The sequence below is a fragment of the Hirundo rustica genome, chromosome 3, assembly GCF_015227805.2.
Source record: "Hirundo rustica isolate bHirRus1 chromosome 3, bHirRus1.pri.v3, whole genome shotgun sequence".
Classification (NCBI taxonomy): Eukaryota; Metazoa; Chordata; class Aves; order Passeriformes; family Hirundinidae; genus Hirundo; species Hirundo rustica.
The window spans coordinates 5,667,250-5,691,784 of NC_053452.1; the positions used below are offsets into that span (position 1 = coordinate 5,667,250).

The 24,535-nt window shown below is 38.6% G+C and overlaps 1 protein-coding gene across 11 annotated transcripts in view; it reads left to right on the forward strand.

Moving 5' to 3' along the window:
• The window catches only part of TASP1 (taspase 1), a 77,423-nt gene extending 55,652 nt beyond the window's left edge, over positions 1-21,771 (forward strand). For 5 of the 11 annotated variants that reach the window (XM_040060011.2, XM_058419975.1, XM_058419979.1 and 2 more), the window contains 3 exons: positions 7,326-7,436; positions 10,862-10,935; positions 20,284-21,763. In XM_040060011.2, the coding sequence (XP_039915945.1) occupies positions 7,326-7,436; positions 10,862-10,935; positions 20,284-20,379 (281 nt within the window). In that variant the 3' untranslated portion in view covers positions 20,380-21,763. Of the gene's footprint in view, positions 1-987; positions 1,033-2,121; positions 2,164-2,497; positions 2,623-7,325; positions 7,437-10,861; positions 10,936-20,283 lie in introns of those variants that run through there. The other 6 variants (XM_040060010.1, XM_040060018.1, XM_040060015.1 and 3 more) reach the window with 5 other exon arrangements.
• Positions 21,772-24,535: the final 2,764 nt, after the last annotated feature.

The window sequence follows — 24,535 nt, forward strand, 5'->3', positions numbered from 1 at the left end:
AGGGTGAGAGACAGGATCAAATTAATGCTCTTCATGAAAAGAAAATTTGAAAAAAAAAGGTTTATTTAACAATTATAGAAATGCTTTGTAATTCCTTTTTTATAGTTTTAATTCAGGACAGGTCTGGCTTGTGTTTTCAGAAACTTGCAAGCTTCTGCTGCCTGACAGCAGGAATGCGTAGGATCTGCTCAGTTATACTCTGGGCAGTGCTGATGTGGGGAAAAAAGACACAACCACTTTTATTTTTTGTGTAGATGAAGTGGTTGGGTTAGAAAACATAAAATCTATTTGTGCTCAGCTGTCCTGCGATTGAAGACTGATAGAGGAAAACATCAAAATCCGGATACATCTTGCTGGTAACATGTGAGAATAGTATTGTGTTTGTAGCTGGTAGAGAAATTTTGGAGATCTTGGCAGTTCTGCAGATGGACTGCAAAGTTACATGCAGCAAATACAGAGCAACAGTTAAAAACGTGCATTGCACTTAGAGCAGTAGGTTTGTACTAAACATGTTTTTTTGCCTTGACTTTTCGTAGGTGCTGTGCTAGTTGCTAGCACGGGATGTGTGGTATGGTGCAGGATTTGTTACTGTGAAAGAACAGAGTAAAATGGGCTAATAGATGCCTTGCTGCGTGCATGGAGGCTTCCCTTGCCTGCCTTAGAGCCCTGCTTTGTGCTCTTGTCAAACTGTCATCAGAATTATAATGGACCAAAGGCACTGGAAAAAAAAAACCCAGTCTTTAACAAAGCTGAGCTAGAACGTTTTATCAGAAGTCCAAATGTGTATTACTTATATCAGAGGAATGAACAGCTGATTTTGGCACTTGCCATCAGTTTGGTGCTTCCTGTTTATAGGATTCTCCGAGTCTCTGCAGAGCCCTGGGAATCCTTCCAGCTAGGGAATGCCTGGCTTAGACAGCGAGTGCTGTTTAAACAGCAGGTGATGAGCAAACTCATGTCAGATGTGCTTCTCTCATCCTTTCTCAGAGCCAGCTTACTGTGGAGAATGCACAACTGGTGGTTGAATCAGAGGTGAGAGAAATCAAATCTAGACTTTTTTGTAAATGGAATGGGTTCTATATCTTCAGTCAAAGAGCACGAAAGGCTTGGTTCACAGTTAAAGAATGGTGTTCTGTAAACACAAATACCTTCCAAACAGAACAGAGGATTTTGTTACTCATCATTCCTTTCAAATGCAGCCAAGTTTGTGGAATGTAGACTTAAGAGTAAATATTTGTGTCATCTCATTGGCGGGAAATCTGGGCTTTTAACAATGGCAGCGATACCAATGGTGCTTTAAAACTTCTTATGAAGTACTAGAAAATAATGAGCTGAAAGACACAGTTGGAATCTGATATTTATTCTTTCCTTAGCAGAGATATGTTTCTCTATTCTTATATTTTTAAACAATGCTTCAGTTGAGTGAAGTCTGCAGAAAGGTAATAGCAGAAGGATAAGGCTGATACTTTCCCTTCTAGAAATTTAGTGTCAAAATCCTCTCTTCTGAGCAGGACTTTGGACCGCTAGGAACCTTAGAATATTAATCTCCTGATTATTAGTTATGCTTGCTGGGGAGGAAAATGCCTCGTACTTTAACAGTAACAAGACTGTGACTGGCATTGCACAGTGTTCTATTTACTTTACATTATAGTTTCCTTTGGTGCTGCATCACTCTAAACTTTGTAGTATCCTTTGTGGTTTTCTAGCAGAGGAGACAAACTATGGAAGCATTATTATGCTTCTCCATGACAGAGGAAAAGATTTCAGCAGAGAATGAAGTGATCCTGACGTTTCATAAACACAGTGTGGTGATGTTCCACAAGGATTTGTATGGGTCTTCCCTGTGCATCTCCATGTCAAAAGCACTGGGATTTTATTGGTCTGTGGTATCCTCAGTTGTTTAATTTCTTAAAATCTTCCCTGTAAAGTTTTAAAATGCAGGTGTTTTCCCTTGCACCTTCTTTAAAAATTCAGCATAGATGTCGTAACTTAATGTATCATGAAATATAAAGACCTCTGACTTGAGACAGCTTGTGCTTAAACATTCACCAAATAATGGTGCATGAAATTAAAAGCAGGCTTCATTTAGTGCTTATTATATTCCTCTAATGTTTATTTCAGTTGTTACCTTGGAGTTTAGTGGGATACATAGCAGAAAAGCAGAGTGGCAAACAGCTTGGCTTCCACCACGTTCTGTACACGAGCTGACAGTCCAGTGGCTGAGGTGATCTGCAGACTGTTGACCTGAAAAAGCCAGAGTTCCACTCACACAGTGCTTGAGAAGGTTTAGAATTGTTTAATGCCCTCTGTTAAAACCGGGGGATGCTGAAGCACTTAATTGGTTACACCACAGTCAGTGTTTAGACCCAAGCTTTAAGCCTTTGAAAGCTGATGTAAGCAATGAAGCTGGTAATGGTTTCTGTGCTACGGAAGAGTATGAGTGTAAAAACATCTGATGAACAGCTGGGTAAGTGTAAATAAAACACTTCATTTACAGCTTAGTGTTGAATCTGAGCTGGAATGGTTCTATGGGGAAAAAAGGCAGAGGATCAGAAATGAACAACTCCTATCAATCCCACGATCTGGAGGAAACATTCTTCATCGCAAGAGACACTGAAGAAAAAGTAACTTGTAACTGGAGCTCCTTCAGAGCAAGGCTGGTTGTTGAGGCCATTATTTGCTTTAACACTTGTGAAGTCTCTCAGCTCTGTCCCTGCTCAGTGGCTGGATCTGGGTCGTGGTGTTCAGCTCTGGCTGCTCTTGCAGAACTTCAAGGGATCAGTGAATGTGGAGTTGCTGTGAAGACCTGCTTGCTTGTTTTTGAGACACCGTTGCTGCAGGTTAATAACATACAAAATACACAAATAAAAATGTAAGAATGCTTTCTGTGTGCCGCACAGCAATAACAGAGTAGTCGAGCTTTTGAAATGTGTTTTGTAAAATGTAGTTTTGTGACTGGGGCAGGTGAGGACTTGACCAAAACTATTGAAATATGGGGTCTGTTTGGTTTTATCCTCCCCCTTCTCTCTGGTGTGGCCAGTCAGTGCTAACGTTATTAGTTAATGCTGCAGTTGGAGTTTTACTTTGGATTTTTCATGCCACATTCCTCAGTGGTATGCCAGTGTAACTGGGAAAGGAGCACGGAGCTTCATGAGACTTAAAATTATATTTAAAGCCCCAGGTTTTTTTAATTTTGTCATTAGCAAGCTATTAAATCAAAGATTTATGCAGCAATTCTATTTTATTGCAGTGGAAAACAGTGGTTTTTGCTAGTAGGCATATTTTTGGCTCTATTTTAACTAAATTTTGAATTTGTACAGGAAAATCTATCTTTCTGAAGAGTAAAGAGAGAGCAAAAATTGTGTAGGAGGTGGGAGCCAGATAACTTTTTCCTTCTAATGAGAAGCCATCCTGCCTTTAATATAAGTGGCAGTATTTTACTTCCGCTTTTTCTCCTCCTCTTGAAATACTAATTAAATATATATATTAAAAAGCCATTACCTATATTGGTATTTTTTACCAAAGTCTGCTCTGTTATTTCTTTTTCTCAATGGGTCAGCTGTAACAAAATGAGTTTTAGAACTAAATTAATGAAACATGTTCCTAACTTTTGAATTCACAGTGTTTTGAGAACACTCAGATTAATTCCTGTGTATGGTACATGGATTCTCTTTAGAAATAAAGTATAATACTGCTTTTGTACCATTATTTTTACAGATTTAATGATGGATGCATAGCATTCATCTGTCTGGAATTTTGCGTGCCATAAACCTCCTCATTTGCACTGTCTGGTTTGTTAAAATGCACTCTTTAGCACAATTGTAGTCATCATCAGTACGTCTGCAAATCTAGAAAGATCCTTGTTTAAAAAAGGTATTATACTGAATCCTTCTTTTAACATTCTTGAAAATTTGCTTTAATTGGAAAATAAGTAACTTTTAAACAATATGCTGTTCAGCATGTATTTAATTTGGCCTAGGGTCTGATTTTAAAGAGCAGAGAAACAGCCTGAATGTACTGGAACCTAGAATATTGTCACGTTATTATTGCAGGCAACTTGTTTTTACTGACACTTTTTAGAGGTCGATTCCCCACAGCTCAGGCAGTGAGTTGGAGACATGCACCGCTTTGTTGCTGATTTTGCACTCGAGATGATTGAGCTGAACTTGCTGCTGAAGGCATTTGGGATGGGTGAGGGTGTAGTCACAGAATTTGCTTCTGATGTCTCTGGGAATGGCAGCCTTCAGCACAAACGGGGAAGCAGGGTGGCCCTTGGAAGAGGTGTGGGTGGGAAGATGCTGAACCTTTGCGGGGTAGCGCAAGTGACTGCGTCTTCGTTTGCTGCTTGTGTTTGGAGATGAAAACAAGGGGTGAGTTCTTTCTTCAGACTTCTCCCACCGTTCCAGAATAATGCTCGTTCTGCAGGGGATGATGAAATGGTGTAGAAGATCAAAAGGGCAAGCAAGGCTATGTTTTTGTCTGTAGGAGAGATAATGTCTCCCATCATCCTTGCTTTGTTTGCGTAACACAAACTTTTAAGACATTTGAGTCAATACTCCATTCAAATTACCTGCTACAAGTCACTTAAAATTATTTTATTAATCTCTGTCTCACCAATAGTACTGTTACAAAGTTAGTGCAGTGTGACCTGGTTTCATGTGACATAACCAACATTTCTTCTTAGTCCAAGAGCCCAACCTGTGTCATTCTCAGAAAGTCAGTGTCTTGCCCATCTATTGTGTTTTATGGATATTGAAATTAAGACTTTTATCTCAGGTGCAGTGCTATTAAGTTAATCCTCTCCTGGAGTTTTCCAGCTGCAGCAGGGTGGCAGTGGACTTTAACAAAGGCTGAATTAATACAATTGGTTTTTCAACTTTTGAGTGGTCTTCAAAGCCTTTGAGTTTTGTGGACTGGTAATAAAAGCTTCCATGGTGCATCGTTGTCGAAGGAAGTAATTTGTTCAGAAAACAATTGTGTGCATTCTTAGGGGCAGTATAATGGACACCATGTTTAATGTCAGTAAATAAATGCTGTTTATGCTGACAGAACTGGGGCTCGCAGTTGTTCGTGTAGAGGTTGAGCATCTTCTTGGATCAAGTTGTAAGCTGAAGACTTTGTCTTATGTGCTTGAAGCTCAAGTTTTAAATAACTTATTCAAGCCCTCTTTCAAAATAAGTTTCACAAAACACTTGCTTTGAGTGATTGTTTTATTTTAGTCTGTGTTTTACTGAAGATGAATATTTAGTTCTTGCAAAGAAATCCCTGTAAAAATGGAAGAATTCTGATGAAAATGCAGTGTTACGTGCTTTTCTGCAGTCTCTACATGGAAAGAAGCCTTGTAAACCTTGTAAGATTTCAAAAGATGATGTGCACGTTACTCAGGTTACTGAAATTTTGATCAGTTATGATGGCATATTGGAAAAAATACTGGGAAAATGAAGAAATATGTAATTAGCTTATTTACAGACTTCCCTTTCATCTGTTTTTTTCAGTGTGGGAGAAACAAAATCCCCCCAAAAAAGGGATTATTCTAATGGAAGCATTTCTAGAACAAGACTTCAGTGGCACCAACTCCATAAACTATAATCAGTCGTTTCTGTCTGGTATTATGTGCATTCATCCAGTCCCAGTGTTTTACTGTGGCCTTGAATATACTGATTTCTGGCGGTGTTGTGATGAAATAGAACATTTTTAACCATTCTAATTAGAGAGAGAATTCATATTTTTCACTAGAACCTTGGAGGAATCCTTCACAGGCCTTGAAAGGGAAGGAGAAACTGCTTATTAAAAACCAAACCAGAACTTTTTCTGTCTCATTGCAATGGCTTTTTGCCACAGCATGGCTTAGAGCCTAAATCATTTGTGCAGTTTAGTGTGAGATTAAGTCTGCAGACCAAGTCCAGGTAGAGGCATTGTCTTTGAAGTGCCTGGTTTTGACTTGGGTGGTAAAACTCTTCACAACTTTCCGAGCCTTGTGTTTCTATTTTAACCAAACATATTTTCCTGGTTTGTTCTCTATATCCTTATCATGGGCTGGATTCTTGTTTCACAGGGATTTGGTCACAGTCAGGGCGTACAGGAGCTGTAACTGTAACTGGTAATAGTTCTTTTACAAAGCAAGTGGCACTTTAAAGATAATATCTGTTTGCATTAGATCAAATAAGATATTACTGCTTATTAAGCATAGTACATTCATTATTTTCCTGCAACGTGGGCTTCTATTGCAGTGATCACCATGTATCACTTTTGAAGGTGGCTGCTCTAATGTTTAGAGAAAACACAATAAAGCTTTTAGTTTTCTTTATGGTAAAGCTCAAAGTGGGATTTTATTGGGCTGTTTTTTTGTTGTTATTTGCATTAAAGGAGTAATTTTAATCATACAAATAGCTGTGGGCAAGTTAAAGGAGTCTGATGAATAGATCTGCTGTAATGTTCTTGTGGCTGGCAAATTCCAGTGTCTGTACACTAATTTATTTTAAAGAAAGAATTGAAAAGAATTACATTAAATGGCTATTGCAATTGTATGTTCAATTTTAAATGACAGTATAATGCAGGTGTTTAACTAGGATGTCTATGGGCCTAAGTGCAAGAACTTGATTAATTTTGTGACTCAAGACATTTTAAATTATATGTAAATTATACCATCGTTTCCACATTTAAAGCTATAGGAATCTTTTTTCAAATTGCAGACCAGAGAAATACTTAGGCTTGGCTCAGCTACCTTTAAAGCTTTTCCAGCTTCTGATAGAAGACTTTTATATCCTATGTCTTAAATTAACAACAGAGGAGCCACTGTGAAAAGGATGTGCTTAGGCTTTTCTGCTAGTATTCATCAAACGGCAATGCAGACAGTATAGCAGTTTGATGATGTCTCTGTACAAAGGGCTTTAAATTGGCAAAAAGGAATAAATGTAAAAATTCCCTAAACTTGCTTGATTTTTGAGATACGTCTTTATAGAACAGAAAGAACTAAATATTGAGTCACAATTTTTTTTTTCAACTTGACACTCCATTTTTCATTATATTTTCCTCGATCCGTGAACAAATGGGTTTGCGCTCACAAATGCAATGTTTAACATTCTTGTTTTATTCCATGTAGCTCTTCATTTTTTTGATTACTGGTGAATTAGTAGATTAACGTTCTATAGAATTGTTATTTTGAAAAACCAGGAAAAAAGAGAACTGATGCTTTTGTAAAAGCGCTGTTTGATCTGTCAGTCTTTTCAACCCTTCGTGACGAGATTAAAGGGGAAAGGCAGAAAGTAAAATAATAAAAAAGACTATTCCTGTTGCAAGTAATCCTCCCCGACAATGTTGCCCAGGTTCACCTTTTCTGGCCAATGAAGATGGTGTACTCGGAGGTGTGATAGTTCTCCGCTCCTGCAGGTGTTCAGCAGACCCCGAGTCCTCACAGGAAAAGCCAACTTTACTAGGTAAGAAACTCGTACACATTTTTAATTCAGCTGGGTGCTAACTCAAAGTGAAGGGTGAAATAAAATCTCTGTGCAAAAAGGAATAGATGCTGAAAGAACAAAAAAAATCTAGAAAGCGAAATAGGGAACGAACAAGGCTAATATCAATAAAACTCCAGAAAAGAGCGTTCTTTCTGAGTCGTTATTGCTAAGCAGAATTGTCATTGAGAGGATTGGGTGGGATCCTTCTAAATCTATGGCATGGATGTAAGAGTTGCTTGTGGAGAGGCAGGATGTGTTCCTCGTAGGAAAAATTACATCTATAGCTGGGGGTAATGCATGTAGCTGTTTACTCCTTCCTTCTCAGTAGCTTATTTGTGAAAAATGCTTTCTAAAAAGTTCTTTATTCCTCCTTTTAGCAGAAGAAAATGTGTGAATTTGGAGGATAAACTTAAAACTTTTAAGGAAAGTTGTTCATGGTTGCTTATTCTTGATAATGGCCAGGAAACATCCCTTCATCTCCCTTTCTGTCCTGGTAACACAATCTCTATCTTGCTGCTTTACAACAGAAAAATCTGTTATGGAAAACTGTCACATGGTTCGTGTGGGAGAAACAGATGGGAACTGAAGGCTGTAGACTAAGAGCAGAACAGGGTGGAAATACAACCCTGAGACAATAAAGCCTCTTTAAGGGAAGGAATTTGGGACTGGGGGCATATGAATTACTTCAGGATGACACTTGTGCCATCTCCTTTCCTGTGGTGCTCCTCAGATGTGGAGCTATGTTCTTATTTACTGGGTGACACTGACCTGTCTAATATAGATTGGGGTTATGTTACCAGAATTAAAGTGTTTTGCCTTTGTATAATACTCTGCTTTATTATTATTTACCCAACTGTGACATTATCTAGTGCAACAGCATCCTGCAACATAAATTCTATCCTTAAAAAAAGAGTTAAGAGAATGAAAATACAAGTCTGATTAAGTAAGAACAAACAAGATCAACTTAACCTTCAATTCCCGAGATTTGGAAGTGAGAGAATTTTTTCTATTCATTTAGTGTTTGTCATTCATGTAAGAGAACATATTCTATTGATGAACATTTGGCATTTTTTCCTCAGAAATTAATTTTTAAAATTCCCATATATCATACATCGTAAGTAAGACTATTTGTCCATTGATTCTTGGTTTTCTTTCCACTGAAATAACACTGAGATTAACTGTAACACGGTACTTTTTCTGTACCTTTGGAAATATCCTGCCTCATAATGAATGCAGAGATTATACATAACTAAGCATATGTAGTACTTCTGTTGTTTGGACTGAAAATAAGTTAGTTAATATCGAAAAACTTGGTGTATAGAATAAGGAATGCTCATGTCTTTGTTACAGGGATCACCTTTTTGTTTTGTTTTAATATTGAAACAAATGGCAAGGAAGTGACTTATTAAATGGTTGAATGTACACTTATCTGAAGATACATGTAATTTAGAATTTTCATTATAGTTCACTACTTGTAATGGCTAACAATAGCCAAGGTTTGTGCTAGTACAGGCTACTTCTGGTAGTTATCAAAGGCAAAGATACAATATTTTGAGGCTATTTGGCCTGAACTGTTTCCCAACTTCTCAAAATTGAAAGATTGGATTAAATATGTCTTTAAAAAAAACGCTTTCACTGACAGTGGAGCCTTAGGGGTGCCACAGAGAGGTTGGCCCCATCAAACACACGTTGATTGTGCTGGATATGTTTCACTCTCTGAAAGCTTTTGATTCACCTTTGGTGGTGTCAGTCATGAGTCTGTTAGGAGCAGAGCACACACCACGATGAAGTTCATTTTTCTTTTATGATGGTATCTGCATATCTGTCAGAAATCTTCAGGTCTTGCTGGGCTCGTCCAACCTTTTGATCTCCTGCTCTGGTTTCATTGCTATGCAAGGAGAAGTGGTTCAAAGGATAAGCGTGCTCAGCAGGCTGTGACCTTCGTCAGCCACGTTAAAGGAACGTGAGCAATAGGAATGAGTAAAACTTTTAAAGCCATCCAGCGATGCTTTTTTTGCACTCTGTGAAAGTCACTCTCATGAGAAATGTGTGGAAATGTCTGTTCATGGCATCTTGTGTAATTCATGTAAGACACCTCCCATAATCCAGAAGAAGAATTTGTGCTTCAGTGCATTTTCTTTTTTTTAACCTTTAACAGAATTCTGTGAAATGCCTTGAATTCTGATCAGCTAATTTTTTTTAATTTCCCCTTTTCCAAGTTACGGACTTTGTGAACACAAAGAAAAACGACCGTGACAGAGAGCAGGAAGAAAACTGTGGCAATTTATAAAGCTCCTCTGACAGAGAGCTGAACATAAAAATAACATGCTCTTTGTCTGAACTTTGCATTGCAGCTGAGTAGGAGTGTGTTTGTGTACATAAAGATACCTGCATATGTATCAGGCAATTAAGGATAACTGGAGCAGACTGTTAAATAATTAATCAGGATGCTTTCAGACTTCAGGACAGCACCTTACTGGACTAACAGGCATTAACAATACATGTGAGCAGTGATTAGTTTTCTTAATCATTATCACTGACACATTATCACATGACAGTTGGTTTTTAACGCTGATATCCTGAATTAGCTGTGAGTGCAGTAGCAGAGAGCTGATGTTGTATACCTGGTGCTGGAAGTCCAGGTAATCAGACCTGGAGTGCTTTGATAGAGGTTTCTTCATCTTTCTTTCCTGTCTTACCTTTGGTGCTCCTTGCACTCCTCACAGAGAAGGGGGGTGTTTTCATCTGCTGTTGTAATTCAGCATACTTCCGAACGCAGGACTTCCTCTAATTTTGCCAGAAACCTTTCTTTCTTATTGTGCGTGTTACTCTGATTCCATCAGACACCTCTCCTCCTTCTTCTGCAGGACAATTTTGCTTTGACCAGATGTCTTTCCTGCCTGCTCTGTCCCTTCAATTCCCATATTGCAGACTTGACTATTTCTGCATGTTTGCCTGTATCCCGCTTGGGCAGCTCAGCCACAAATCCCCCTTTACCTGTTGCAAGTCGGCCATGTGGCTTTATGCTGTTGCAGGGTGCTTTTGTCTGGGTTCAAGGCAGGCAAGTGCAAGTTCTGTCACTTTTTACTGATGGGTGGAACAGGCCACTGCTTTAGAAGTTGCTCCAGTTTTAGACTGCAGTTGGAGCTGATGGATTTCTCATTTTAGAGGGTCCGTGTCATCAAAGTAACATTCTCGCTCTGGGTAAGAGTTCTGCAGTGTGTGGCTGCGAATACTCAGGAAAACCTTGTTTGTTTGATAGCTGTTTCTTTGGAGATTTAATTGCTCTAAGCAGTTTTTGTTCTTTGTCTTTTTTTTATCCTTGCTGTATTTGTTCCTCAAGACACCAATCTTGTTAAATGGCATCTTGTATTTTAAAGCAATTCTTGCATTTTCCTTTACAGTGGAATTTCTGTGGAGCCATACAACAGAGAGCATGTGTGTTGGGTACATGTCTGCACAGGATGGCAAAGCTAAGGTAAGCCATGAGGAACAGGCTGTAATACAGCAGAATGAGTGCAGAAGCTAAGGAGAATTTGAATTAATGATAATCAAATATATAAGAAATTCCTTCCTTTAAGAGAACAGAAGTAGTAATGGTAGCATAAGCCGTTAAATGGGTCCATTGATTAGGCATTTCTATTTTCTTTTTCTAATTGCAGCAGTTAACAACCCTATACTAACATATATTCAAGATAAGGTGCCACAAACATGTTTCCATTCCCTCTGCTGACAGTTAATTGTATATGAATAACTTTATTCATCTTGATTCAGTTATGCTGGTACCATATTTTTCTGTGGGCATGTCTTCCTCCAGATAAAGCAATTGCACCATCAAGGAAGATATAAAACAAACTTCAAACAGCTTCCTAGAATAGCCTCTGTGATAAATAATTCCAATATTCCCATCCGTATTTTCAGTTTCTTGGGGCCTTATAATTGATTTTTAATGAGAGAAATAGTAGTTAAAATTGAATTTTACAATGAAAACTGGAAAATTCTCTCACATCATGATCAAGGAGTAGGGATTAGTCAAGCACTGGAATGAATGAGTTCATCTTCAAGGCATAAAACGTGCAGGAAAAAGAAGACAAGAATGCCCCAGAAAGACAAGAAAGATAACAAGCAGCTGATGAAGGGAGTTCTGGTAGAGGTGTAAGTGAAGTATTTTGTTTCACTTTTGAATAACTTAGGTACAATTTTTTCCAGATAGCTATCCATGGAATAGAGTGTGGTTTTACTTCTTTTCTTAATATTTATTTCAGATTTAGTTGAAAAAAAAGTCCAAACTGAAGTTAAAAGTTCAGATTGAACTGAATGAAACTCAGGCAAGTTCAGCCACAGATGTTCTAGTATTTGCTAGTTAGCTTTAAAATTGTTTTCTTGCATTTGCAGTGAAAGAATAACTGAGAGTAAAGGATGTAAAATATTTCCAGTGCACACCTGCCTCTGACTTACACTGTGAAGCTCAAAATGTTATTGTTTCTTCCTGGCAGTGTCTAATTATTAAATAAATACTAAATATGAAATCTCTCTGGTAATGAGTATTAACATGACAGTGCCATGCCCAGAGTCGCTTTCCTACTCACAGTTGCAACATTTGACATCTGGTGTGCATTGTTTTCATACTGCTGGTAAATTCTCCAGCTGGTAATCCTGATTGTGCTGACAGACACAGCTGCTCTTCTTGGTTCACTTTTAAATTATGTTTTTGACCTTCACTGAAGAGTTAATCCCCCTCCCTTTCTTCCTTCTTTGAGTCTGTGGCCACAAATGCTTTCCAGAGAAAAACCACAAATGCTTTTGCTGCTGACTTCTATTGATCAAAAAAAGTCTTCTGTCATAAAAGCTGGAATTTTGTTCTGCTACAACTAGGACTAAGTTATAGATGGAAAACTGGGCTTGAAATAGAACACAATGTATTGCAAGTGAAGAAAAAAAAAGATCTCTGTTCTTTAATAGAGTGACTGTTTTGCTACAGTTAATTTTGACTGCTTGCCATGAAAGAATAATGGGATAAGAGTTCATAAAAGTATAAAATATCACTTGTTTATGAGGGCCATAGCAAAATGATTAGGCAGCAGCTTGTAAGGAAACATTTGCTTTCCTGTTTTTCTAAGGTGGTAAAGGCCTTCAGGTTTTATTTCTTTCATCAGACAAGGACTTGAGTTTTGTTCTTAAACCGAGGGGTTGTCACAATGGATGATGTTGACCTGGTTCAAATTAATCAACAATTTAATGAATATGAAACAAAAGCAAGACTTAAAAAGTGAGGAGGTTTTAAAGTATCTGCTGTTACGAGTTGGACTAATATTAGAGTCATATAAGGGGATACATACTAAAGAGAAAAGGAGCCTGCTTTACCACCTTGGTGTGATTCTTTGGGCACGGGAGGTTAATGCAATTCACACGTTGCTTTAAAAATCCTGCCTAAGCCTTGCCAGATGAGCCAAGTTCACACCTTACTGCTGATACAGTCACCTCTGGTTGTGTGTCCTGTCAGCTCTTTCTTGATGCTGGAACTATTTCAGCTCCTCCAGCGCTCATAGCTCTGGAAATGTCATCTCCAGCACCTGCACAGTGGATGTCCCAGTGGCTTCCCTCAGATTCTTATGCCACAAACAGCTAATCAGGGCATATCTCAGCTGCTTCAACTGTGCTTTTCTTTTTTTCTTGTCTTCCTTCTCAACACAAGCAACTTCATAATCACTTGGTTGCCAGCATTTGTCATAAATTGGATGTGGAAGGACGCAAGCTTTTCATCTGAACGTTTTGGCTCTCTCCTATACTTCTTGAACTAACCTGCACCACCAGGGGCTGCACCTGACCCAGGCTGGTTATCATGAGCTTAAGGGGCTGATAGCCTCTGGTTTAGGAGCTGCTGGAGCCAAACCTCCTTCCTGCAGCAATACTGGGGCAGATTGTTTCAAGATCTGCCCTGTTCTTTGGAAGATGAACAGGCTTCCCAAGACCTCTTGAAGCAAGGTCTTGTCTTGCCACCTCTGTGATGGTAGAATTGTCACAGTAGCTGATGCTCAGCTCTTTCTGTCTGTCTGTTAGTGAGGCTGTTGGAATATTCTGGGCTGCAGCAGAAGTTTCTGGCTGCATCCGTGAGAATACATAGAAGCAGGTAGAAAATGTTAGTTTGTGGAGTCTCTCTGTACTCACACAGCTCCTTTTGGAGGAGTACTGCTGCATCCACAAAGGTTATGACTTCTAGATTGAAGGACTGGGGGATGAAGTAACTGCATGAACTGAGAAGTTTGGGTATTTTTTATTATTGTGTTCTTGACTCGTTAGTTACTTGATATGAATTTCAGTTCTTTGATAAGCAATTATTTCTTTTTCCAGTCCAAATTTTCTTCTCTTTCTGAGATACTAGTTGGTCTTCGGATGCTTGGGGTTTTTTATGGATCCATAATAGATCTAACAACTGATCTTGGCATAAGCTAAGAAAGTCACCCTGTTACTGTGGCTCTGACTTCCTTAACATTACTCTGGGAGGGTTCAATTATCTTTCCCTGTTTTCCTGGACTGACTGGGTTATGTTCTGAGAACTTAAAAACTTAATTTTTGTTGTCACTACTGGAGAGGTAGCTCTGCTCTAAGGTGTTGCTTCTTGCAGCTCTGTCCATACAGTCATGGACAACGTGCAATACTTCAGGCCTTAACAGTTTATGCAGCATTTGGTAGAGCAATTTCAGTGTCAGCTGGCACAAAGGGCTCGCAGACTTTCTGTCGTGTAATTTGGGGTGGGAGGAAATAACTCCTTCAGTTCACCCGTAATGTGATTTTAGATTAAAATGAGGAATGGGAAGGAAGGGTGTTAATGGTTAGGTTGCACAAGTTAATTGACTCTTCTTAGTTATAAAGACTTCGTATCTTCTTGTTCCATGTCTGCTTGCTCAGTGGAGGATGCTTCAAAGGAAAATAAATTCTTCAATCTCAAATGAGAGTGCAGCGTATGCCTGCAATGCGAGTTCACATACCAGTGGCATCTCTTGAAGGTTCTGGCTATGGGTAGGCAGCCTTTCTTTGATTTAACGTTGTGTATCTGTGCATAATCAGACAGGAGCCCTTTTATCTCAGGCAGGGTCTGCAGAGTATTTGTTTGCTCAAGTCCTGCAGTGATCTGTATGCAGAAAGTGTAAGTGGCTGGGATACTTACTTTTTCCTGGATCTGACAAGTGTCTTGTCATGGTGATTGAGAGCAGTTGGTGGTGGCTGAGTTTCTGCTTGAAGATAGGTGATTCCTCACTTTGTTTTCAACAGTATTCGCAGTCAGGGTGCTTTTTTTCCAGTGCAAGATCCAGTCTCAATACCAGTAAAATGCAGTTTTGGTAATTTATTTTGTGTAAGTATTTGAAATAATTTCTCAGCTTGCTATATTTCTTAGCATTATAAATCTGCTATATGATCTTTATAAATGTTGCAAATGTTGGCAATTATTGTAAATGTTGCAATATTTTTGAGTAGTGGTTCAGACTCCTAGGTTTTAGTTTTTCTAACGGCTGGATGACTTAGACAGCAAATTTAAAAAGCTCAGTTGCAATATTGAGTATAATCCAATTCAGTTGCCAGTTTAAATCTCCTTTTGGCAGCTATTCAGTTCTTAGAACTGCTAAGCTTTATGTTATGGCAGGTTTTAATAATGCAAAGCTGCATAAGCCGTTCTTTCCATTCTCAAATGAACTGAATTCACAATGTTTTGCAAGACGTGGTGCAGCAGCAGTGGAGTGTTGCATATTGCCGAGTTTGAAAACATCCATCAGCAGCAACTGCTGTCCACACCAAATGTTGTGGTCGCGATGTGCAAACAGAAACTTTTATCTTTGACAGTTAATTTCATTTGCCAGTACGAGCAAACATGGTGGACACGGGAGACCATCTCCAGTTCACTTTTCCTGTGGAGATGTAAGCTGTCATCATCAGATTTATTCTCCTTTACTGACGCTGTAAAATTTAGCAGAAGTCCTTCCCTCTGTGTTTGAAGTGATACATGTGACAAACACTGATCGTAGCGATTGTTGTTGGTTTTCCGAGAGTGAGCTTCTGTATTTGTGAGCGAAAGGTCTGAGAAAGCCCTTTGTCAGGAGAAGGGCAGCTTTCCAGTGCTCATTGGGTGAAGAAACACATCTTGGAAGAATCCTAATTCTAATTTGGAAATTAGTGGAAAAATTTACTGAGCCTGTTTAGTGAGCAGAAATATGAAGTCAAATAATTCAGTCATTCATTTCAGACTACAGAGACAGTCTTTTAACTTCATGAGACAGGAAAAGTATATGTCACTGTTCTACTTATTTTCTTTAATCTTCGCTCTTGTTTGGAGACTGGGGAATCAGTCAGAAAATTTCATTTGAACACTACTCTGTGCATACAGCGGACCATCCAGTTCTCTCATAAAAAATAAGGTTTTTCTGTTTGTTGGAAATAACCTTCAGTGCTAAAATACCGCTTAAAATGTTTGGCTCGTAGACCTTCACGGAAATTAACTGGCTCTGAGATGAGAAGATAAGTTCACTTTTTGGGTTGGGTTCTTGCATAAAGCCAGCAGTTCTGGAACTCTCCTTGGATTTGGCTGATAGAGTGGAGTAGGGAAGGTGGGATTGTGTGTGCAGATATGCAAATGTAAACGCGATAACCTGACTGCCCCTGCAACTCACAGTGATACGAATCACGTTTGAAGATTCATGACAGGGTTTTAAATGCCTCTACAAAACCCTGGGATGCTGAGCTGATGGGATGATTGGTTGGTATGTGTCTGTAGGCTGTCGTGATGCAGGTATGAGTGATTTAGTTAGCTGCATAAATAGTTTATGGTAATGTATTTAACCCACAGTATGAATCTGAGCTCAGAAGACTGTTGACTTCCTGAACAACCTGCGTGTAAAATCATTATTTTCAGGGCAGTGAGACCAGAAGTACCCCATCACTGTGTCTTTCTGTTGTTTCCCAACAAGGACGTTATTCTGGAGCCTCTCCTTTTATTTTTTCCCCATTTTTTTTTTCTTTATTAAGGTTTCATCAAACAAGATGCATGTGACATTTTCTGATAGTAGCAGTTGCCATTATTTAGTGGGGCAACTTCTCCTGCCATACCACAGGTGTACATACAGACCAGGAGCAGAGATTACCAGGGGACAGAGTAGCAGAGTTGCTGCCAAAATGGGCTCTTAGTGTTTAGAAAATAAATTCGGAATGGTTCTGATGGTGGAAGTGTGTACCCAGCTAGAAGGCTCCAAATTTCTAAAGAATATGTAGGTTTGGTGATGCTCTTTTTTTCAGGGAGCAAAGCTGTAGGAAGCAATTTCCTTAAGGATATGGTGTCCTTGGTCTTTCATTATATTTCATCTCTGTAGTGTAATGAATGGAAAAAGTTTGTTTTATGAATTATTCTGTCTAAAGCACATCCTGAGTGTGTAATAAGAGTGCTAAACACATGAAGTACTCCCTAGATTTGCTTAAGAACTGAATGTGCTGCCATCTGGTAGTTGTACTCTGTCCTCTTGGCAGCATTTGATTGATTTCAGCTTTCTCATGCAGCACTGTCTGTCCCTTGGCTTAAATTTTATATATTCATTTTACTTTGTATTTACGCTATTTAATGAAAGAAAAATTCTCTAAGTTGTTGTGACAAACTGATACTTTCATGTGAATAGAAGGAGGAGACTAGCTCTTTAAAAGAAAACCTTTTTCATATTCCTTGGTCCCAAGGTTGTTTTAGAATCCTTGTCTATGATACATGAAATAAGTCAAAAAGATGAAACCATGTATTGTTCCTGTAGTAGTTGTATTCTGTGTATTCCAGAGCAGAAAGACCTAGTAGTTCTGTAAGCAGCGGGGAACTTTCCATCAAAAAAAAGCACTGGGAGAGAGAAACATTCCAGTGTCTGCAGCACTGAGTTGAGGGGATCAGTAGTTCCATGATGTTGGTTTGGTTAGGAGGGAAGGAGGGAACCACTGTGTGTTTGGGAGGCAAGAACATGGAGCAAGAATCAGCATCTGAAGGTTGGTTAGCTCGTTTGGGCTTTGTGGGGGGGTAGGAAGCAAAAGATCCAATGTTTCTTTCAGCATTTACCTTTTGTCCTGTGGAACTGTGGGCAAGAGGTTCCTCCTTAATTTAAGCTGCAGCAAAAATCTGTGGTGACTGACTGGTGTCTCATCTTCTGTTGGGCCCTCACCAACCTTGCTTTTCTCTGGGAAAGCAAAGCAAATCCAAATATTCTTGGGACAGTAAAACGCCTATATATGAAGCTGAAATATGGATAACAACATCATTCTTAATCTACCATTCTTTGACAAATGCTTCCTTCAAAAAGGGTTTTCTGTGGAGTTGAGTGGAGGATGAATTCATGAAAATAAATAATTTTCCTTTTTTTTTTTTTTTTTCTTCTGGTCCCAGGCACAATTTCTTCCAGGTGTGGGTTCATTCAACTTGTAAAGCTGACAGACTAATTGAGTTCAATTAAAACCTTTCCTTGCCGTTCTTTTTTATTTTTAAGTTGACTATACAATCTGGACTTAATGTAAAATATGATGTTGGGATATAAAAATGTAACTAACTTTACAAATAAGTTCTGTGGTTCATTTAAAAATATTCAGTGTTCTTTGATGTTTCTTTTTATTTACTGGAGTTTGTTCTTATGGTTAAGAACAAGGGAGATATAATTGTAAGAATTCATTTGGGAGTTTTCTGAAGTTGTCTTGACAGGGCAATGTTATCCTTTCAAATTATTTATTAAGTAACATCTTAAACATTATCATCTTAGATTTGTCTCATTTTTGTTCTACATAAGGCAGCCATTGGTGAAAGTCATAAAAGGTAGTCAGTGTAAACCAGGTTTGTATTTACTCCATCATAGAAAGTATGGAAATAAACAGGATGCAAGTGAAGGCTTTGAGAAATGCTTTGTTATATGTGGTTTCAATGTTTCTGTCAGTGGAAATCTTCAGATGCTGGAGTGTAGTGGTTTGGGGTCTTGTGTATGGGAAATGTGTTTCTCCTGACACAGGAAATGAGGTTTTCTGTAGGAAATGTGTTTTGGGCAGCTATTTAAGCATAGCTACTTGCTAATGTATTAATAAATAGTGAATACCTGCTATTCCCTCTTGTACATTTTCCTTCCCTTGCTCAAAAACTTATTAGGATTAACTTCCTGGTTTGCTCTGATTCCAGTACCTCGCTAAACAACCAGTAGCGTTCTTCCTCTGAGGAAACAAATTTGCTACCATGCCCATCCATCAGTGCTGCTTTTATACTGTCATCCTTTTCATTTTGAAATTTTCACAGACCTGGAAAATATCTTGGATCTGTCAGTCACAGAATAAAAAAATGCCTTTCTTCCACTAGATTTTCTTCCTTTTAATTTGTTCTTTTAAATTTATGAAATGACATCTACAGAAAAATTGTCATTTTGAAAATTTTGAAATTTGAAAAATTACATTTTGGGGGAAACTGTAACAGATTTGAAGAGAGTAAATTACAATTGTAACTGAAATTGTTCTGAAAGCGGGAACATGTTTGTACATCAAGCAGGAAAGCCAGAGATCAAAGTTTTAGCCATAAAAGGAAAACATTGACATGTTTTTAATTAAATCTTATTCTGTGATTTAACTGAAAACAAGACCACCTAAGTACAGGCACCAGGATACCCTTATCAAGAAAGGAATTAAAAGAAGCTGCCCGAGACACAAAAATATTTCTTCAGTGTGATGAACTGAGTTTAGAGTCTCAAATCACTTTCTGCTCATTTGATGCAAATTTTTCTTACTGAACTTTTGTATCTGTACTTTTTGTGACAACCTGTTGCCTCATTGCAAGTTGCACGTTTTGCAACAACTAAATGGGATCTTTTAAATGGGATAATGTATGCACAAGCAAGTATGTGGTGGGCTGCACTTAGAGGAAGCTGTAGTTTCTAAATACCAGCAACGTTATGTTGTGAGCTTTACACCATAGTAAGAATCATTTCTAGTTCCTAATTTAATATAGCAGCAGCTTTCACAGTGTAAAAACACGTGCAAAAGGGGATAAAATATCATTATTCTTAACAGTAAGTCAGAGTATCTTTTCATAAGCAGGTGCTTTTGCCCATCAGTAATAAAACATACCCCAGTACATAAAGGATCATTAACAGATTTTTAGGGTCACTGAGTTACAATTCAGCTGTAAACTGGAGTTTTGTGTACACAGACAGACGTACCCACTTCCTGGCTGAAATATCCCGGTGCCTTCTCAAAGGCTTTTAAAACTTTCTGTGGAAAAGATGCCTGTTGGTGGAAACACAATTGTTCTTTGGGTTGATTTGTTTGGTAGCTGGCAATAGGAATCTTTGGAGTTTTTTAGGTGGATGAGTAGGTATTTTATGCAGAGAAATTTCTTCCTTGCATCCTGATCATTGCAGTTGTCTTATGCTCTGAAGTGTTAGTTTGTCAGATATTTAATTCTGTCTGAGGTTTCTTGAAGGTGTATTTCTGTATGCGATAATAAAGACTTCGGAATCTCCCTAAAAAAAAGACCTATAAACCATGAAATGCCAGAATTCTTTTCTTTTGTCTTCACTTTGGATCTTTCTTTGTACTTTCAGTGCATTGATTCATCCAATTTTCCTTTTCTATGCACGTGTCATGGTCTTTCTCTTCATGTGTTAAACATGAATGCAAACAAAATAGAAAAAGAATCTCAGTTGCTTTTCAAGTTGCTTTGTAGTTTGTTCTCAGCCTTCAGTGAGGGAACAGATTAATTGTTCAATAGTTACAAGCTTACTTTGTCCTGCATAATTTTGCCTTTTTCTCAGTCCATAATATTCTTTTGACTTTTCCACAGACTCACATTTCAAGACTTCCTCCTGGAGCTGTGGCAGGACAGTCCGTGGCAATAGAAGGAGGAGTTTGCAGGCTGGAGAGTCCAGAAAGCAGCTGATCCTTCACTTCATTGCAAAGAATGTGAATGACTTTTTGTACAATAAGGGGGTTTTCTTTCGTGTTTTAACAGATGTTGGAAGTTCTGCTTTTGTTTTATACTCCGTATTGCAACCATGTGCACCATAACTTGAGACAAGTGCTGCTGTAGTTTACGTTCTCACTCTGTGAACGGGGGTCCTGTGCATGTTCATTTTGTCCCACGAATAAAATAGGAACACTCCCCAGCTGTGCAAAGAATCATGTATGATTAATGATTGCATTTTCTTTTTTTTTTTTTGTGTTAAAAAGTAGTCGAAAGTTAGGAAAAAAATGATTTAAAGATATGGTCACAATTGTCATTCATATTCTAAATTTAAAAGTAACAGGCCTTTGAAGTGGCGTTATAATTATGCAAAAAATGATTATGGTTTCTAAGTTTCTCAGTGGTTTAGGGAAATCCAGAGGTGGTTTAAACAGGAGTTGTTTTTTTCCTCTCCAGTAAGGAGGATATTTTTTTTGTTGTTCAAAGAATGGTTTCAGTGAAACGAACTAGAGCAAAATAAAGGCTCAAATTGTTTTTAAATAGTCTTATAGGTCATATCTGTGTTCCCAAACCAAGATGTTAATAGCTCCAAGCTGTATGTATTGCAAAAAGCTATATGAAGATAATGTATCGTTACGCAGTCTTTATGTATAATGGAATATTACAGTGTAAATAAGAAAGCAAAGTTTATGGAAAGATTCGATATTATTCTTCACTTCTGCTTTAAATCTATTTTTAAGAGAGGTACAGAAATGGACATATTCCTGGATGCAAAGTGCAATGTGTATTAAGTGGCTGGTGGGAGGTCTGATACTGAGCAACTCCCTCGAGTCTGGCCGCAGCATGGGTATTTATATAACTGTGTGTAATATGTATGTACTGTGCATAAATTTACTGTAACTCTTTTGATACCCTCGACAAGCGTGCAGTGTAAAACAACGGAAATCCTTGTCTGCCTCGTGAAGAAGCATTGGCAGCTGAACTGTCATTTGTCTCCTGTTTGGATACGTCAGCCAGGCTGCCCAAGTCCTGAAGGCGAGTTCTGACGTGCAGCCTTCCGCTCAGTCCTTTTTCCTTCACAGCACTGGCAGCAATAGAAGACTTTTGTAATTGATTCGTTGTCCTGATAAGTATGCCAAAGAGAAACTGAAATTAGTTCATCTTTTTCCCTGGTGGATATTTGATAATACTGTTTTCACAAATAGTGGATGAATAGATATTCAGACTGTATTTGCTTAATCAGGCATTGTACTTGCCTGTTCTGTAATGTTGTGCCTGCCTATAACAGACATACTTGACTGATGAAATTGTTATATTGATTGTAGTACCGATCTTTCATGGAAAAAATAAAATTTTTTTAATAGCCTGAGTTCATTTTCACTATTATACTACAGCATACATTGAGACACTGTCATCAGTGTGTGTTTTTTTTTAAATTGTGGCTTCAATGTGGCCCTATAGTTGAAGATATTTCAATACGGTTGTGTAAATAATATGAAACAGCAGCTTTCCAGATTGCACAACAACAAGGTGGAATGTACCTGCCTTGAAGTGTAGTTTGTGCCCAAATACAGTGCTTGAGGTTGGATCCTCAGTGGTACACTCGTGGTCTGAGGAGATGAAGGACTGTCCTGCAGCACTCCAGAAATGATGCAGCAGAAGCTGTGTTGTCACAGCCCTTAGAACTGCTCTGACATGGTTAATGAGTAAATGATTGTGGGCACCCTTCACTGTGTGGTGAGTGAAAATTTGAAGGTGATGTATGTGGCTTTGTACATACCCAAATTCGAAAATGGCCTTGTTATTAGAAAAGCTAGAGGAACAGTGTTAGCCTGCTTTTATTTTAAAAGTGCTTTTCTGTACTGACATTGTAGAAATTTTGGCGGAAGTTCACTCTTTCATGCCATAAGCGTGGCAGGACACCTTGTAAAATGTGTAAATGGATAAATTGTCTCTTCCCCTTACGTGTTTAGTCTCTCTTTTTGGAGGTTTAGATTCCAGCATAGGATTTTTTGGGTTTGTTTTTACTTTACTTCTGTGTCTATACAATACCCCAGTCAATTTTTTTTCCTTCTTTTTGGTGCAGAGTTTTCTATGAGAAGAAATCTGCCTTAGCACGTACGAATTTTGGTATCAGCAATTACGAAGACTGACAGGAGCAGAATTTCCTATCAAACTCCCACTTAAGCCAATGAAATATCTTACACTGCTTTAATTATGGGTCTAATTGTGCTACTAGTTCTATTTTGAGGTTAAAAGAGGCTTATGAAATATAAATGGTGAGGAGGGACCTTGCAGTGACGTGGTCTGTAAGCCCTGGGTGTGATGAGTAACCAGATACAGCTCAAGAGGAAATTACACAGTCGACAGCAATAGCTGCTGAAATTATAAAGGAAGGATGAGCAAGTGAAATACATAGAAATAAAATTTGAGTGCTGTTGATTTTATACTCAAACTCACAATTACGTGTCCTAGAGGATTTTGCGGCAGACAGGTCGGTGCCAGAGCGGTCCGATTCAGTCTTGAGCCACAATGAATTTTCTTGTTGAAAGTTTCTAATAGGCTAAACCAAACCTGACACATTACCCATTTTTTTTTTTGTCTTACTTTGCTCATGTGCGTTTGCAGCATGAGCCTATGGTGAGTGGTTTCAAAGGGTTCCAACCGAGCAAGTTATGGAAGACAGGCTTGTTACACTAAAAATCTGAAGAGCTGATTTGAATTCCAGTTGTGAGGGGTTTTGGTTGGTTTGGGGTTTTTTAATAAAAACTGCAGGTTTTATACTCTGTACATATGAAGACTATGCTTTTCTGCTTGTAAATTAACCTGTGAGAGGCAAATGAGAGCTTTGACTGAGGTAGAGGAGCTGATTTAGGGGAGCTGTCACCTGTAAAGGACAATACCGAAGGTGCTGTGAAAAGAAGGAAGCCTAAAAGAAAACAAAGCTGTTAATAAATCTAGGGTTACTAGCAAGGTTGGGGTAGCTGCTGTTGTTACTTAAAATGTGAATTAAAAGCAGAATATAGAAAAAGTAGCCAAAGGAATTGGTGGTTGTGACATTACAGGTACAATATTTCACAGTGGCACGTGGTAACTGTGCAGCTGGACAGTCTTTGTAACCCAGTTTTGAGCAGAATGATGCAGAATTAGATGGGAAGCTCTCAAGTGTGTATTTACATGCTTGTTAAAATGAAGGCTTGCAGTTCAATGATTTCTTTTTCTTCCAGTTGTTATGTGAGTAGTTTTGAGTCAGTGAGATATATCAAGAGTTCTGTCAGTCAGCGGTGGCAGGATTTATCTGTTGAAAGACACCGAATTTCACGGCCAGTTTTTATAGTGCTATGTGTGCAAGTAACTGAACCACCTCAGTTCGTTTCATTCTCGGGTTTGCCACTCTAAACAGAATTGGGATCAGTGTAATTCTGGGTGGCTGACATCCCACCCTCTTAGCAGAGAGTCACTTTTTCATATTAAAATATGACTTAGGCGAAGATCCTTGTTTTCATGTCAGCTTGGTCGATAGGAGAAGGTTTAGGAGAGAATTGAAGAGTTGAAGGGAACGTTCATACTGTAGCTGGGTAGGGAAATAAGGGCTCTTGTTAGCAGAGTACACAGAATTACCAACAGGGAGAGCAGAAATTAATGGAAAGTGGTAGAGGAAAAACAAAATTATTTTGAAGGAAAAAAAAGGATAAGATGCAATAACCAAGAAACCTGGGTTTTCAAAGAATTGATATGTCCTTCACATGCTATTAGGGCTCATCTTCCAAGGGGTATTTGAAGAGACAAAGTATGAACTGCTCCATTACACTTGGTTTCCGCGTGAAAGACTTGTTTTGGTTTGCAGCAAAGTGAAGTCAAACACAGAATTTCTGTGGCTTTTAGCCTCCATGGATGTCAGCGGAGGTTTTGTAGATTCCTTGCACGAGGGTTGGGAAAGGGCCACTGCCTCACACCAGAGGCCAGATCTGCCAAGAAGTGCTGAGAACCCGTAACTTGCAGGAAAATGTCTTGAGATTTTATATGGAAGCTTGTGGCAAAGGACTCCTGTAGTGGGCCTAAAGACAGCATTTCTGATTGATGAAACTTACCTCTTCCCTTTTTGCTCATTTTTTACAGGAAGGCTTGGGGG